General features: G+C 38.9%; 1 protein-coding gene across 2 annotated transcripts in view; it reads right to left on the bottom strand.

Annotated features, from left to right (window-relative positions):
- NEDD1 (NEDD1 gamma-tubulin ring complex targeting factor) overlaps positions 1-8826 on the bottom strand; it is a 46043-nt gene extending 37217 nt beyond the window's left edge. The window contains exons 1-3 of one of the 2 annotated variants that reach the window (XM_007467151.1): positions 8749-8826; positions 6374-6517; positions 3197-3291 (exon numbers count right to left, since the gene is read on the bottom strand). In XM_007467151.1, the coding sequence (XP_007467213.1) occupies positions 3197-3291; positions 6374-6509 (231 nt within the window). In that variant the 5' untranslated portion in view covers positions 6510-6517; positions 8749-8826. Of the gene's footprint in view, positions 1-3196; positions 3292-6373; positions 6518-6839; positions 6868-8748 lie in introns of those variants that run through there. The other variant, XM_007467150.1, reaches the window with a different exon arrangement.
- Positions 8827-17099: the final 8273 nt, after the last annotated feature.

Genomic DNA, 17099 nt, shown 5'->3' with positions numbered 1-17099 from the left:
ATTCTCTAGCCACACTGACCATCTTCCATTCCGTAAACACTATATTTGCCTCAAGGCTTCTACACAGCTAGTCTTGCCTGGAAAGTTAATTTCCCTGAATCTTGGCTTGAATGGCTGCTTCTGGTCAACAGATATCAACTTAAATGCCACAACTTCAGGAGACCTCCCTTGGCCACTTAATGTAACTTGCTATCTCAATATCTTATTTTAGCTCTCTGTATAACAACTTATCACTATACTCAGTATTCTGTTTACTAGTTTATTGTCTCTCAGCAGAACGTCAGCTTCCTTAGAGCAAAGACCATATCCATGTTCAATAAATATTTATAGAACAAACGGCTAAAGTACAGAGGTAACCAAGTTTTTCTCACAATGGGTATCTATGAGTGTCATCTATCTGGTAGTACCATCAGTAACTATGCTACAAAGAGCACAGTATTGCATGTTTTTCTCTATTTAATTTTCAGACACACTGCGTAGTTACATTAATTATTCTCACCTCCAGCTGAATACCATGAGGGGAAAAAAGAGAAATGAATTCTAAAGGGGACATTTTGTGACTTAGTTAAAGGTTAAAAGGCAAACTATGTAAGTTTAGGCAAGTCATCTCACCTTTCCGAGCCTACATTTCTACATCTGAGAAACGAGAGATGAGGACCAGATCTACTGTTCTTGAGAGGCCTGCATCTTCAAAAACATCCTCTGCTCAAGAGAGCGCCAGATTCTTCAAAGGGTGCAGATAACCCCCTCTCCCTCCCCCAAGGCTTCTTCCAGCTCTGAAATTCTGACTGAGTCAAAATTATTAACACATACAAAAATATCAGGAGCACGTTCCATCAATGTTTCAGTATGGTCGCTATAATTCTCTTGCAGGTCATTCTAGGAATTGACTTTAGTCTAAACAGACTAGTAAAAGTTAGAATCTGGTTATCACTGCAGATCAGGACAGTGTGCTAAGAGCTATCAAAATAACCTTTAAAGAAAACAGAGAAGAAGGGCATCCATCAAAGATCAATATATTAGGATTCTAATCATCAAAAACCACTCAAATTATTCTTAAGGGCTCAGAACAAAACCTGTATTTATAGCTGCTTACCATAATGATAGATCATCTTTTTTATGTTAATAGATTATTAACGTAGCTAATGAACTTAAATAATTAATGGAAATTGAGTGGTTATTACAGAAATCCTGTACCCTAAGACACAAGCAATGGGTGGAATTTTAAAATCTGAAAATAACATCAGGTCAAATTTCTAGGCTATATAGTAGCCTATCGTATCCATTATAATACTGTTAAGACCAATATGTCTACTTTAAAGAGGTAAAATACAAAATCAAAGAAAATAAATATGAAACTTAATAAAGTTCCATTTTAAAAATAATGTTAAAATAAGGAGGATAGAACCTTATTTTCCCAATGAGCAAAGGTCTAATATCTCAAATGGTACATAAGTAATAGGATTTGGATCCTATGAAGCAAAGGTTACCAACACACTAGTATAAGAAATTACTAATAAAGACTAAAAAACCAATGGTTGTAAAATATTTTTTGTAAGTAAACTAAAGCAGATTTAAATTATAACTACAATGATCTCACTTTCATCAACCTGCATTAACTGTGGGAAACAGAAATAGAGCAACTAATGTAAAATATTCACAAAATCCTTCAAGTGGTGTCACACTTGTAAATATCACGTCATTTTTATATTTTACACATTAACAACAACAAAAAAGGTCCCAAACTGGTTCTAAGGCAACGCATAAGAGTGAGTGAGTGTGTGTGTGTGTGTGTGTGTGCACACATGTGTGTAGATATAGATATATAAATAGTGGTAGAGGTGGAAATCGTAATTGTTTTGATGTTGATATTTAACTCACAAATGTTTGCTGCCCACCTTTGACATGATCTGAAGATCCAAAGATGACTAAGATGTTCCGCCTGCTCTTGAAGAGTACAGTTTGCCTTTATTGCGCAGTGACACTCTCTGCCTCAATTTCACTTACTGAGGTTGATAGGCAAACATTATTCCTACCCTTAGCAGACCCAGTTTCTTAATATCTGTGGGCTGGAACTGATGCTGAGATCAATCCAACAGACACCTTTAGGAAAGGACTGATAGAAATCCTAAGTCCTTTTTACGTTAGATGAGCTTATATTCCAATGCTCTGCTGTGTTCTACTCCACTGTAATTGGAGTAGAACAATTATTAATTGGGCTGCCTTATCTACTCGTGTGTAAAATTATGACAATTCATAATGGTTTAGAGTCTGCTATGAAAACTATGAAATTTAAAAAAAGAACAAGCTACCAACTAACTACTTATTCCTTTTTATTTAGATCTTATTAAAAATGGAAATAGCTTTCAAGAAGTGTGTGATTGGAAATAAGAAAGCCAGCATTATCCTGAATCAGAGGGATTAACTTATAAAACTAAAGGGTAAGAACATACAGTGAGAGCTTCATTTAAATGCTCTGGGACCAAAGCTCTGCGACAAAGCCATCCTGCTGCAGGAGAGCTTGGGGAGACTCAGGCAGTACCATGTGGACAGAAGCTAAAGCAGAAGGCTACTATCAGATAAGGCTCTTTAGCTGATGGTCCTGAGCCCAATGTCAGTAAAGGTAGGGCTACATCATTAGGACTCTTTTGCTCAAATCAACTCAGTGACCTTGGTGGAACATCATCCTGAAAAACCACAGCAATACCAGAGAACCTCCCTCAGAGGGGAAATGGAGAAAGTAATTGCCTAGTTGACGAAATTTAAGTCCTTGATTGCTCCCCTAGTACCCAATATTATTTTACCTAAAGATGTTTCAGTAAGCACACTTATTTCACCTTTTTTTTTTTTGCGGTACGCGGGCCTCTCACTGCTGTGGCCCCTCCCGCTGCGGAGCACAGGCTCCGGGCAGGCTCAGCGGCCATGGCTCAGGGGCCCAGCCGCTCCGCGGCATGTGGGATCTTCCCGGACCGGGGCGCGAACCCGTGTCCCCTGCATCGGCAGGCAGACTCCCAACCACTGCGCCACCAGGGAAGCCCTTATTTCACCTTTAAGTGTTACTGTATTATTTTAAGCTCAGGTTAAGAATAATGCTTTTAAACACCTTTATATTTAGTTGTCAGCACCATAATAAATAAGCAATTACAACCCAAGCAAAACTAAGATTTTTAAAAGTTTAAAAAAAAAAAACACTTACCCCTTCACCAAGCTCTAAAAGTGGAACAGGTTTACATTTGCAACTTGAAACAACTATTTTGTCACCACTGGAAGATGCTGTCACTAGAAAGTTATCTAAATGAAGAGTTACGGAGAATCGAACAATCCATGAGCAGCTCTAGCACTCGACTATCATTAGAAGAATTGAGATGATAAAAGCAAGCACACTAAGCAACGAATATAGCTGATATATTAGCTTTCAAAACTGGCTCAGATTACTAATTACTAAGACTAATTCTCTTTACCACTGCTGCAGGGAAGAACCATCCTTTCTGATTTTGCTATCACTTGAAAGCTATTTAACCCATGTGAAATACTACTCCATTTTCAAAGAGTAGGCCAGGTCTAATTTTATCCTTCAAGAACGAGAGCATGATAAAAGCAACATCAGGCAAATATCAATCAACCGTTTCATCTATAAATACTGTTTAAGATAGCTATTTAGTAACGCAGTGCTTGATACCAATTTAAGCTAGGAAGAAAATATCCACATTAGTCTCCTATTTTTCCACTAAGAAATAAAGCCTGATATTTTCTCAGGATGGAATTTTTGTGATAGAGTGTTTTAATCTTAAATGTATTAAGAATATTACAGTATATGTAGCAAATATAAATAAGTGTGGTTACACAGCAACTATGTTATGAGAGTTTTGACTTTATTTCAATTCAATTAAATTCAAATTATTTAAAATATAATTTTAAATTATTAAAATTATTTTAAATTTAATTTAATGATTTAAAATTATATTTTACTTATTTTACATAAATTATAAGTGGAATAATCAGTAAACACAAAACAATGTAAGTATTTTAAAACTAAAATGACTAAATACAATAATATAACCAAGACCAAGAATGTGATTTTGAGTCAAAACAAATTAAAATATCAGAAGTTTAAACCTATACTTTTAACAAGCAAAGTCTTAACTGCATTACTTTTGGATGATTTACATAACATTCAGATATTTTGTGAACAGACCATGGACTATAATTTTATTATGATATATGATTCAAACAAAATCACGTCCACCTACCTAGATATTACAGCACTGAGAAAAATAAATCATTTCCCTTTCCTTGGCTTCTTCCTATGTTTATTGTTACTTTTCTCCTTAGAATATATTAAAGAAAGGACTGAAAGAAAATAATACAAGAGGGTACTCTAGTTATTCCTTTTATTTCTCATGTAGTTTTAGAAATCATGAGAAAGTGAGGAATATTACCTAGAGAACCAAAAAAAAGAAAACTAATCTCCCTAGCACCTCACCATTAACGCTGTCCTTGGGATCCATGCTCAGTGGTCCCTAAATCTCTGAGTCTGGGAATTCCTTGGTCTTCAGTAACTAACCTCTATGGAAGGCATCAGAGCCTCAATAGGTATAAAACTATACAAAGGTTTTCAGTGCACATGTACCTGTACAACAAAACTATACAGAAATAAGACCAGTTTCCAAAAGTCATAGGACACCATGACATAGTTACATCAGTTTTGTTGATAGATCATTAAGTGGTTTATCAGTAAATGTATCAACTCCTAATAAAATTCCTTGGAGAAAAAAAATAATAAATCTCATTAAGAACTGCTACTTTTATGCAGTGAGTAACAAGGAAAATTAAGCTCTAAACATAATAAAAATATAATAATAGAAGGAACCTCACACATTTGTGACTTTTTTAAACATCTTACCCCACTATACATCTAGAGAGTCCTTCAAAAATGCAGTCCCTTCACCATGAGTTTGATTAATAGAGCACCAAAGTTATTTATTTTGCTACTTTAATACAAAATCAAGGAATGATGAAGAGGTAAATTTAATTCAATAAGAAAATTCATCAATTTTGTTATGTATTTGCAAGAATAATTAGATCGAGCATGAAACTTCTAATGTTTTTGTTCATGAATCATTCATATTTTAAAGCTTTGATATTTTTACTTTCATCAGGAAGCAGAATATTACTACTTTGATACTGATAAGATCAGACACGTTAAAGCTTAATCTGTTGTTTAAGAAATAGTGTATACGTATGAGTTCCACAGACAAATGATTATTTCTAGCATACCAAGTATACAGAACATTTTCATACTAAAGGTGGTAAGAATACTTTGTTTACAGCAGTGGTTCTCAACCGTGGGTGATTCTGGCTCCCAGGTGACATCTAACAGTTCTGGAGATGATTTTTGGCTGTCACCATTGGGGCTACTGGCATCTGGTTGGTAGAGACCAGGAAGCCTTCTAAACATCCTACAATGCACAGGGCAGCCTCCATAACGAAGCATTATCTTGCCCAAAATGTCAATAGTGAGATACTGAGAAATCCCTATTTATGAGTTCATTTTATCCACATTTAGGAACTTATTAAGACAGGGAGGATGTCAATCAGAAACATAAAAACCTTAGGAAAGTTCAATCTAGATAATTTTCCTGTCTTTTTGGGAAACAAGACTATTTTCTTCACAGATAGAAAGGAAGAGAAATACAGAGAATACATCAGTAAGATGGGAATGTTTGACAATTTTTATCTCTTCCCTCAACCTTTGCTTCTGCCTTCAAGTTCTGTCTTTAATTTCCTAACCAGATCTACAAATATCCAAACACAGACGCAAAACATCATTCCAGAACCTTTCAGAACTTTTCCCACCATTACCTACCTTATTCCATTTGATTCAATAACAAACTGTTAATAACAAAACTAATTCTATGATCTGCATCTAGTAGCTAACATTTTTTTTTTTTTTTGCGATATGTGGGCCTCTCACTGTCGTGGCCTCTCCCGTTGCCGGACGCGCAGGCTCAGCAGCCATGGCCCACGGGCCCAGCCGCTCCGCGGCATGTGGGATCCTCCCGGACCGGGGCACGAACCCGCATCCCCTGCATCGGCAGGCGGACTCCCAACCACTGCACCACCAGGGAGGCCCCGCTAACATATTTTTAATAGCAGTGTTTTTCAATGTAGTGAATTGCAAATAAGTTTTTAATGAAATCAACAGAGAATATCAGTGTGCATCATATGATATACTGTTTACTAAATTCCTGTTTCACTTTATATTTCACAGCTATGCCAAATATATTTCTCATTATGGATCACATGCAAAAGTTTCACTGATACTGGTTGTTTAACCTAACAAAAAGTGGTTGTTTAAAAAAGAAAAGGATACTATTGCTGCTCCAACACACTGAGCTGATTCCATGTGGTGATGTGTGTGGGTTGAACTTATCCACCAATGTCATAGATGAAGCATCCCATATTTTAACATCATCTCCCGATGAAGCAAATCTGAGGTTTTCCTGCATGACTGCACCTGCAAATAGTTTAAAACAACATATTTTAAAAACAATTAAGGATAGGTTTTAAAAAAAGAGTTAAGATGAGGCATCTTATCTAAAACAAGTGGCTCTACTCGTTCACTTTTGTCTCAGAGATTGTGCTCACCACAAAGTTTTTGGAGTGGTCTCTCTAAAACACAAACCAGATCACATTCTCTTAGCTGACCTTTCCAATGACTCTCCAGAACAATTACAATGAAAGCCAACCTCCTTAGCGTGCCTTACACAAACTGGCCTGCTGTAACATTCCTACCTCTCTTTCCCAGGGCCACCAAACTCACTGGCCTTCTTTCTCACCTCCGAGTCTTTCTGTTTGCAGCCCCATCTGCCTGGAATGGTCTTTCCCGATTTCCCAAGGTCATCTCCTTCACATCATTCCAGTCTCAGCTCATGTTTCTTCCTCAGAAAGGCCTTCCCTGACCACCATGGCTAAAGCTGCTCCATACCAGTTGTCCTATATCCCATTACCCTGTTTCATTTTTTATGGCCCTTCCTGCTATCTGCAGTCTTATTCTCATGTCTGACTCCCCTTGACTTGAACAAAATAAAGATCCTTAGGACAGGGATTTCATCTTGTTTATTACCAGTCTTGAAACATTCCTGGCACACAGCTGGTACTCAACAAATAACTGTTGGATAGGTAACTTCTTTACCTTTTAAAAACTTTATGATAAACTGTAGCACTCCTGCAGGTCAGAATCCCGCCATGGCAGGCTTTCCAAATAAGTCTAAAATTAGCAAATACAGCCTAAGAAGATGTCACTAAGTCCCTATACCAACACACGGTCTACAATGCCTTCGCTTGTATTATCTGTTCACAGTATACAGTTCAAACACAGAATTCTGACAAAGTGATTTCATAAACCAAGGCAGTCTAGAAGACAAAAGGCAAGTAGTAATGCATGACAGGTAAGAAAAAAAATGCTGAGAAATACCTGGGAGAAAGGGGAAGGGAAGGGATGGGGGCCTAGAAATATACCCTTCACACCTTCCTGGTGTGGACGGTGCAAGAGTGCAGCAGCGCATAAGTGATGTTACAGACAGGTTTCCAAGTCATCAACAAAACATCACACTTATGAGGAGCAGACTCTATTTCAGAGGACATCCTAAAGGCATAACAAGTTACAGGGCCCTTTCATTCACCAGAGACAAAATTTTCAATGTGTTTATAAAGAAGCTAAAACTTTTGTTAACTAGAAAAGCCACCTATGTGATTCACCATGCTTCATTCATCAGATTAAATACAGTTCTACTAAGAGCCGTTAGTCATCTGTTGAAATGTAGACATAGTGTTTGGATTTGGTGCCTTAACAGGTGGTAACATGTGCCCTTTCGGATCCCTACTCAACAACAATGAAGTGCTGGAAAGGCATCTGTAAACCCAGTAAAAACCACTGAAAGATATCTTTACTATAATCTTAGACCATTCCTGTTGAGCGGCGTGATGTAGCGGAAAGATCCCTTTAGACCTGGCTCAGATGATCTGCCCCAGAGTTAGGTGACAGTCACTTTGGCCAAGTCATTCAACGTCAGTCTCCTCCTCTCAAAGTGGAGCGGGAAAGGGCCCACCAACCTCAGTCTTCCGAGAACTGAGCACATTTTAAGGGCGCGGCATCATATCAGCCTCAGGAAGAGGCTCCCATCAAAACTGAGCTGTCAGGACACAAGGCGGTAAGCACCGTCAGCCCCGGATTCGGGGAGCGCAGCTACAAAAAACAATTCCACGACGACTTAGCTTAAAAGTTCTACAAATTTCAGTAAAAACCCAAAATACATTTTACTTGCAGGAGTCTTGCTCAACTGGGTTTACCTCGTAAAATGCATTTGAGCGCCCGCTAAACGAGTTGGATTTGAGAGGTTTCCAAAAAGAGAACGGGACTGTGGACAAGCGGCAAACTTTCCGGAGGCAGCGCAGCCCCCAGAGCCGCCACCGACCTACCCCAGTTGACCCGGGCCACCTCTCAGGCCCGACCGGAGCCCGTCGCAGGGGGAGGTGCACGACCCCGGCCCGCGGCTCCCTGGCACTTCCGCGCCAAACGCGCCGCCGCACCCCTGCCCGGTAACCGTCCGGAGCGCCAGGCCGGCCGGGGCCCCGGGACCCCAGGGGCCTCCGACCCGCCCCCTGAGGTGACCGGAGAGCGGGTACCAGTAGAGGGCAAGTACTCGGCAGGCGTCGGCCCCTACCCCGGGCCCTCCGGAACCTCACCTCTCAGCCGCCGTACACCGGGGGGCCACCTCGCGGCCCTCTCCGGCGCTGGGCTTCCGGCTCCCGCCTGGACTGTTAAACTTCGGCGGCCGGAAGTCCCGCCCCCGAATGGCGTCACCGGGAGAGGCGCTACCGCAAGCGATGGTTCGGGTTGGTGGCCAGGGGCAGGGACAGGACCAGGGGCGGTGCTGGGCCTGGGTGGGGGTCCTGGTCCTAGCGCCTGGGAGGGATCTGCGGGCCTGGGCGGCTCCCTCCACGCCCCACCGATGGCGCTAGGGCCAGAGGCTGCTGCCCTTTTGTCATCCATTTGTTCGTTGGCTGCCTACTGTGTGCCAGGCACTCTGCTAGACTCTGGGTGCACAGTGCTGAGTTTAGCCTGGGAATACAGGGGTACGGTCAACGCTCGTGGTCCCTGGCCTGGTGGAGCTACAGTCCAGTATTAGGGGCAGACGTTAATAAATACATACTTAAATGAAAATCAAAAACTCTGAGAGTTGCCTCAGATGAAAGGTACAAAATGTATGAAAGGGAAATGAACATGGATGTGGGTTTGGGAATGTCTTCCCTGAAGAGGAAACCATGGACAGCCGATAATACCCGATGCAATTTACAAACCAGGAGACATGCTAGGAAAAGCTAAGAAATAACAGAAAGCCTAAGTGTCTGAGTTATCCGACTTCAAAACCTATGATCTTTTTTCCAAATCATGCTGCAGAGTCAGGAACATCGAACACCATCTGGTTGGGAATTCTTCTGAAGGAGATCCTTCTCAGAGTGGAAAAAGGAGTAGGTGACTTGAGCTTTCGTATTACCCTTCTAACAGGGCTTTTTTTTTTTTTTTTTAAATAAGCTCTGCTGAGAATCCTTTTCAAAAATATAGGGTATTTCTTCTGTAAACAGTGTTATTATTCTTTCAGCACAAGTACATACTTGGAGTGTGTTTCTGAACTAGGTATGTAAGCCCCGGTTATTTGCAACAATATTGCAAATAACTGGAAAACTCTAATAAATGCAGAGAAGAAATTTTTTCAGAGCAGAAATTGAAGCCCTAGACAAGCTGTAAAGATTGATGGGGAGCCTCAAAACAAAGACAGCAAGCAGCAACCACCTTAATTGTAGTTTACAGTTCTTGAGGTTATTAAATACATGTTGGCAGGGGCGGGGACCAAGAAGTTGGGAAATAAGAAAATAGAGTAGGAGTAGGGGCAGGAGGAATAAGGGCAAACAGGAGAAAGAAAAGATAATTAACTAAATCTCTGAAAATTTGAAGTCAGCAGGAAAGTGGAAACTAGAATATATGAATATATGATATAGCAATATATCATATATTATACAATGACATAAAAATATTTATGGAACAGATACTTTGCTAAGCACTATATATTTGTGTGTGTAGATATATATATAAAGTGTATATATGTATGTAATTTTATGTTTCTAAAACACATGTACTATTATATGTCCCCATTTTACATATGGAGAAACAGAGGTTAAGTAATGGTATGGACAGCAGTTAAACCCAGAACTGTTAAGACTACAAAAACTGCTCTTAACCATTATGCTATATTGTCAAGAGTATAAAGGGCCAAATGTTAACCTCTGCTGCTTCCTCGCTGCTGGTCCTACAACCTCATCACCTGACATGGTTGTGGAATGGTCCTGACATTCTTGTTCCTACCTCTGTGTCTATCTATGCGCATAGTGTTTCCTAGTTCTGTATAATACAGTCTACAAGTAATAGAAGCCAAATGTTGGAGACCTCACTGATATATGAATTATATAAACATATGCAGCTTTCCAAAAGTAGACATCAAGACAAGGAATATTCCTAGGGACAAAGAGGGATATTTTATAACAATAAAAAGGTCAGCAGAAGCCATATTAATTATAAATAATATGTGACCAATAACATAAGTTCAAAATATATGAAGAATAAATGTCAGGGACTTCCCTGGTGGTCCAGTGGTTAAAACTCCACGCTCCCAGTGCAGAGGTCCCAGGTTCAATCGCTGGTCAGGGAACTAGATTCCACCTGCTGCAACTAAGAGCCTGCATGCCGCAACGAAAAGATCCCACATGCCTCAATTAAAGATCCTGCATGCCACAACTAAGAGCCGGCACAGCCAAATAAATAATTTTTTTAAAAAAAGAATAAATGTCAGAACTAAAGGGGGAGAAAAGAGCGAGCGTAATCCTAATCACTGTTGGAGACTAACAGAATTATCTCAGTAATTGATAGAACATCCAGATAAGAAAAAAATTCAGTAAAGATGTGGAAGATCTGAACACAATCAACTACAGTATTTTTCTTTTCAACTACAGTATTTTAACTGACATTTATAGAACACTGTACCCAACCTCTGCAGGATAAATATTCTTTTCAAATACACATGGAACATTTACAAAGATAGACTATATGCTGCCATGAAACAAGTCTCAATACATTTTAAAAGAATAAATCATACAGTGTATGTTCTCTGATCACAATAGAATTAATAGAAATAGAAAATAGTAAAGCATGTAGAAAAGCCCCAAACATCTGAAAATTAAACAACTTTGCTTGTATACAACGCCTAGGTCAAAGAAGAAATCAAATCATAAATAAATTAGAAAATATTCAAACTGATAATCAGTAAAATGCAACATATAAAACTTTATGGAATTCAGCTAAAGCATGCTTATAAAAAATATATATAAGTTTAAATACCTATATTATGAAAAAAAAGATCCAACATCAATAATCTATGCTCTCTCTTAAGGAATCTAGAAAAAGAAGAGCACTTTTTATTTTTTAAGTAAAGATTAGAGAACAATGAAAATGAAAACAGATGGACAGCACAGAAAAATCAATGAAACCAGAACCTGATTCTTTGAAATTATTGATGAAACTTATAAAGCTCTAGATAGACTTATCAAGAAGAAAGAGAAAACACAAATTACCAATATGAGGATTGAAAGAGAGTCTGTCAATACAGAACCAAAAGACATTTAAAAAGATAATAAGGGAATAGTATGAACAACTTTATGCCAATAAATTTCATAACAAATAAAATGGACAAATATCTTGAAAGACACAAATATTAATACTGACACAAGAAGAAATAGATAACGAGTAGTCCTATATGTATTACAGAAATTAAAGTTGTAATTAAGAAAACTCTCTGACAAAGGAAACTCCAGGATCAGAGGGCTTCACTGTTGAATTCTATCAAACATGTAAGGAAGAAATAATACCAACCCAATGCAAATTTTTTTCAAAAACAGAAGAGAAACGAATATCCCTTAAACTCATTTTTTTTTAAGACAGTATTACTCTGATGCTAAAACCAGACAAAGACATTACATAAAATAATAGACTCAAATCCCTCATACATAGAGACAAAAATTGTACACATATAAATGTGAGTTAAACCCAGTAACATATAAAAAGGATTGTTACACATCATGACCAGGTAAGGTTTATTTCACAAATGCAAGGTTGGTTTAACGCTCAAAACCAGTTAACATAATTCGCCATATTAACAAAATAAAGGAGAATCGCATTATAATTATGCCAATAGATAAAGGAAAAGCATTTTTAAAAATTCAGCATCCATTCACGATTATCAACTCTCTAGGAAAAAAAGAGAGGAAACATCCTCAGCTGGTTCAAGAACATTTATGGAAGGCCCACAGTTAGCACCATACTTAATGGCAAAACGCTGAATGCCTTTCTCCTAAGACTGAGAGCAGTACAAAGATGCCCTGTCTTACTGCTATTCAACATTCTACTAGAAGCCCTAGTCAGTGCAAAAAGTCAAAAAAAAGAAAAGAAAAAGCACACAATAGAAAGGAAGAAGTAGAACTCTATTTGCAGACAATATGATTGTGTACTGGAAAATCATAAGGCATACAGGAAAATGACCCTAGAACTCAATAAGTGAATTTAGCAAGGCTTATGCAAAGTCAATATACAAAAATAGAGTAGTATTTCTATATACTAGAAATAAACAATTGGAAAATGAGATAAAAATTACAATTTCATTTCCAGTAGCATTCAAAAGGATGAAATATTTACAATTAGTTTAATACAATATGTGCAATAGCTATACATTGAAAACTATAAAACACTGTTGAGAGAAGCTAAAGACCTAGATAGAGAGCTATATCATATTAATGAGATGGAAAACAATATTGCTAGAATGTCAGTTTTTCCAGATTAATCTATATGTTCAACTTAATCTCCATGAAATTCCAGCAGGTTTATTTTTTGTGTGTGAAAATTGACAGGCTAATTCAAAATTTTATTTTGGAATGCAAAACACTAGCCAAAACACTTTTTTTTTTAAAGGCAAAGTCAGAGGGCCTACCCTGATAGCAATCCACATTTAATGCCAACTAATCCATAGTAACAAAAAGCAGTGCAGCACCTGCCTTGGTGGAAGGAGGAACGGACTTTAAGGAGTCAAGGAAACAGCTGGTTGTGATGCAATTGGAATTGTTCTTTGTTTTGATTGTTGTGGTGCTTTCAAGGTAGTTTCAATATCTCTGTCAAAATTCATAAAAGGGTATATTTTAAATGATGCAGTTTATTTTTTGTATACTAAACATCAATAGATTTTATTAAAAAATATCTCAGGGACTAACTGCTCCTGATTATTAAAAAATAAAGTGATATCCTCAACTTATAAATAAAACACAAAATTAATTCTTTTTAAAAAACACATCACAGACTTCCCTGGCGGTCCAGTGGTTAAGACTCCACGCTTCCAATGCAGAGGGTGTGGGTTCGATCCCTGGTTGGGGAACTAAGATCCTACATGCTACGTGGAATGGCCAAAAACTAAAAAAAAAAATTTTTTTTAATTTAAAACACACCATAATAGTACATAATTGTCAAATTACAGAACATTGGCTTGACAGATTTTTTTAAATGTTTATTTATTTGTTTGTTTGTTTATTTATTTATTTAGGCTGTGCCAGGTTTTAGTTGCAGCACACAAGATCTTCCTTGCGGCATGTGGGATCTTTAGTTGCAGCATGCGGAATCTTTTTAGTTGCAGCATGAGGGCTCTTAGCTGCAGCATGCAGGCTTCTTAGTTGCAGCATGCGAACTCTTAGTTGCAGTATGAGAACTCTTAGTTGTGGCATGCATGCGGGATCTAGTTTCCTGAACACGGATTGAACCCAGGACCCCTGCACTGGGAGTGTGGAGTCTAACCCACTGGTCCACCAGGTAAGTCCCAAGAGATTTTAAACATTCCCCAAAATGAAGGAAAAAAGAAAAAAGATGTTACTGAACAAGTTTCAAGAACCAGAATACCCCTATCCCTGGGGCCGTTTGTTAAAAATGAATAATAAGAGGATTAAAATTTTTTTTTTTTTTTTTTTGCGGTACGTGGGCCTCTCACTGTTGTGGCCTCTCCCGTTGCGGAGCACAGGCTCCGGACGCGCAGGCTTAGCGGCCATGGCTCACGGGCCCAGCCGCTCCACGGCATGTGGGATCTTCCCGGACCGGGGCACGAACCCGTGTCCCCTGCATTGGCAGGCGGACTCTCAACCACTGCGCCACCAGGGAAGCCCTAAAATTTTTTTTTTAATTTTTTAAATTAAAAAAAAATAAAAACACCAAAATAGCTTCCACGTTCTAAACAGTAACACTAGAATTTACAAAACAATTAACGATGCCTTCATGATTCTGAGCAAAATGGTTATTGTAGTTAATATTATCTAGCCATATTATCATTCAAGTGTCAGGGAGGAATAAAAACATTTTCAGACATGTAAAGTCCCAACAAATTTACTTCCCATGCACCCTTTCAGGAAGTTACTTGAGGAGATGTTCCACCAAAACAAAGGAATGAGCTGAAAGAGGAAGACAGGGCATCCAGTCTGAGAAAGGTAAATGGAACCCCTAGGATGTCAGCAAAGGAAAAATCCCAGGATTACTGTTGGGCACTGGGCCAAAAGAGCAACCAGTCCAGATGGCAGGTCAAAAGGCTCAACAAATGCTATTGTCAAAAAACAAAAATACATGCACACACACCCACACACACCCATATCTGCCACGTTTAATTTTATTAGGAAGAGATTTACAGAACTGGGGGAGAGGAGGTAAGGGACTCAATTCATGATCGAGTACATAGAAAACTGGAAAACCCATCAACTGACCAGCCAATAACAAAAGCTAACACTAGGGAAACAAAAAGTTGTGCAAGAAAGTAAAAATGGAAATAGAAACCACAATATACCACATAACTCTGCTATGAATATTTACGTAGTCATAAAAAAGTGAACATAGAATGTTAATTTAACCAAAATTATGAAACAGCTATATTGGGTATCAACTCAATATAGATGGGAAGTGTGCATCTGTGTGTAGTAGGAGTGGAGGAGGGTGCTGTGAAAACTGATTCCTTATATTTTATGGCAGAAAGTTAATAGGTAAAGCCTAAAATTGAAAGAAAAACTGTGCATTAGCTTATTATTCAGGGAGATGGAGATAAATACCAAAAGACAGCAAAAGAGTTAAAAGGGTGACCTCTAGAGAGTAGTAACTGGCTGTTTGTAGAGAGGCGCAAGGGACTGCTTTTTTTTTTTTTTTTAAAGCCTTATGGTTCTATGTACTTCTGTTTAACTTAGTCCAATGTGTCTCATTTGTTTTTAAGTAAACTAAATTCTAAAAGAAAAAAATTCTAATGCGATATTGACCCATTCATATTTTAAATGAAGATTTATAAAGGACAGAGCAGCCAGATCATATGTTTTATAGTGGTTTTCAGAAGTCACGTTCAAAAGTCACCTCATTTGTCATTATTGTTCTGTCAACATACATTTGTGGGCCCTAGGAGTTCCCAGCAAGCTGTGCTGTGTATTTCAGTCACCAAGGTGAACAACATCCCTACCTTGGAGAAGGTCAGGTTATAGCAAAGTAACAAATTCTAATGATACAAAGTGACATGTGCTGTGAAATTTACCACTGCTGGACAGTCATGATGAAGGAAGGAATTAGTACTGTCTAAGGGGCTAGAGGTGGTTGCAAAAGGAAGCAGATGACATATAGTACTTAAGAATGTAAGGTTTTCAGGGATTGGTAGGGGGTGCTATTATGTGAGCATCTGTATTCCTTCCCCTTCTACCCCTCCCTTACAACTTCCACCACCCACTCCTTTGGGGCCCTTTTGCCCCCCAAGGTTTTCTTTACACACCCTTACGTTGAACTTTCCCATGCCTCCCTTTGTTACTTCAATCAGGTTTATGCTCAAATATCACCTCTTCAAAGATGCTTTTCTCTGGACTACCTTATTTTAAATATCCCCAACACCTGGTCATGCTCTGTCTTCTCACCCTAATTGTATTTGTCCTCAAAGAACATACCTACCTGACATTTTACCATAGTATACATTTATTTAGTTGTTGTTTGGTTTGTTTAGTCTCTTTTCTGGAACGAAAGTGCCACAAAAATAGAACTTTGTTCTGTTTTTTTGCCACTACATTCCCAATGCTTAGAACAGTACCTGGAATATAGCAGGCGTTCAACGCCTATTTGTTGAATGAGTAAATGGGTGAAGAATGAATGTCTCTGGTCTACACCTCTCACCTGAGTGCAGACCCAAATACTCAACAGCTACCATCTTTACCAAATCATACAACCAGCTCCCTGCCAAACCATTCCCTCTGCAAAGCTCCTTACAGCATCCCAAGGGCTCAAACCAGCCATTTGCAAGTCAGTTCTGACATTCTCATTTTCCCCCTTCCCACAAACATCCAAATAAGTAATCACTAAACCTAGTCTGTTTTCTTGATGGCTGTCGCTAGAGTCTGTCCACTTCTCCCCATCCCCAGTGCTGTTTTCTTCATTTAGATCATCCTTGACTCTTGACTGGATTGTTGAAACAGTCTCCTCCTATTCTGCTTTCCTGGCTCCAGTCTTTTATCCCTTCAACTATCCTCCAAACTTTTATCATGATGCTTTTCATAAAATGCAAATCTGATCACATGACTATGCATGCTACTTAAAACCTAGGCCCTGGCCCCTTAAGCCCTTCACCACTGCCTCATGCTGATGTCTCCAGCTTGTCTCTGGCTATCCGTCCAGTCTTACTGATCAGATATGCTATGTACCACTTGTCCAGCCTTTGCTCTTGGAGAGGGCCTGTTAAAACACGTCCCTCCGCCTGTCTCCAATTTGATCAGGTGGCAGGGACTGAGAAACAACTGTCCTTCCCTGCTGGGTTCTGCCACAGCATCCTGGGCCTACCCTCATAGACATGTGTCCACTCATTGGCCCCCTGCACTAGACACAAGCTCAGGAGCACAGTGCCTGCATAGGAGAAAGACGCCTTTGTGTTCCCCGTTCCTAGCATGATGAC

The sequence above is a fragment of the Lipotes vexillifer genome, unplaced genomic scaffold (assembly GCF_000442215.2).
Source record: "Lipotes vexillifer unplaced genomic scaffold, Lipotes_vexillifer_v1.1 scaffold237, whole genome shotgun sequence".
Lineage (NCBI taxonomy): Eukaryota > Metazoa > Chordata > Mammalia > Artiodactyla > Lipotidae > Lipotes > Lipotes vexillifer.
This window is presented reverse-complemented; position numbering and strand designations above follow the sequence as displayed.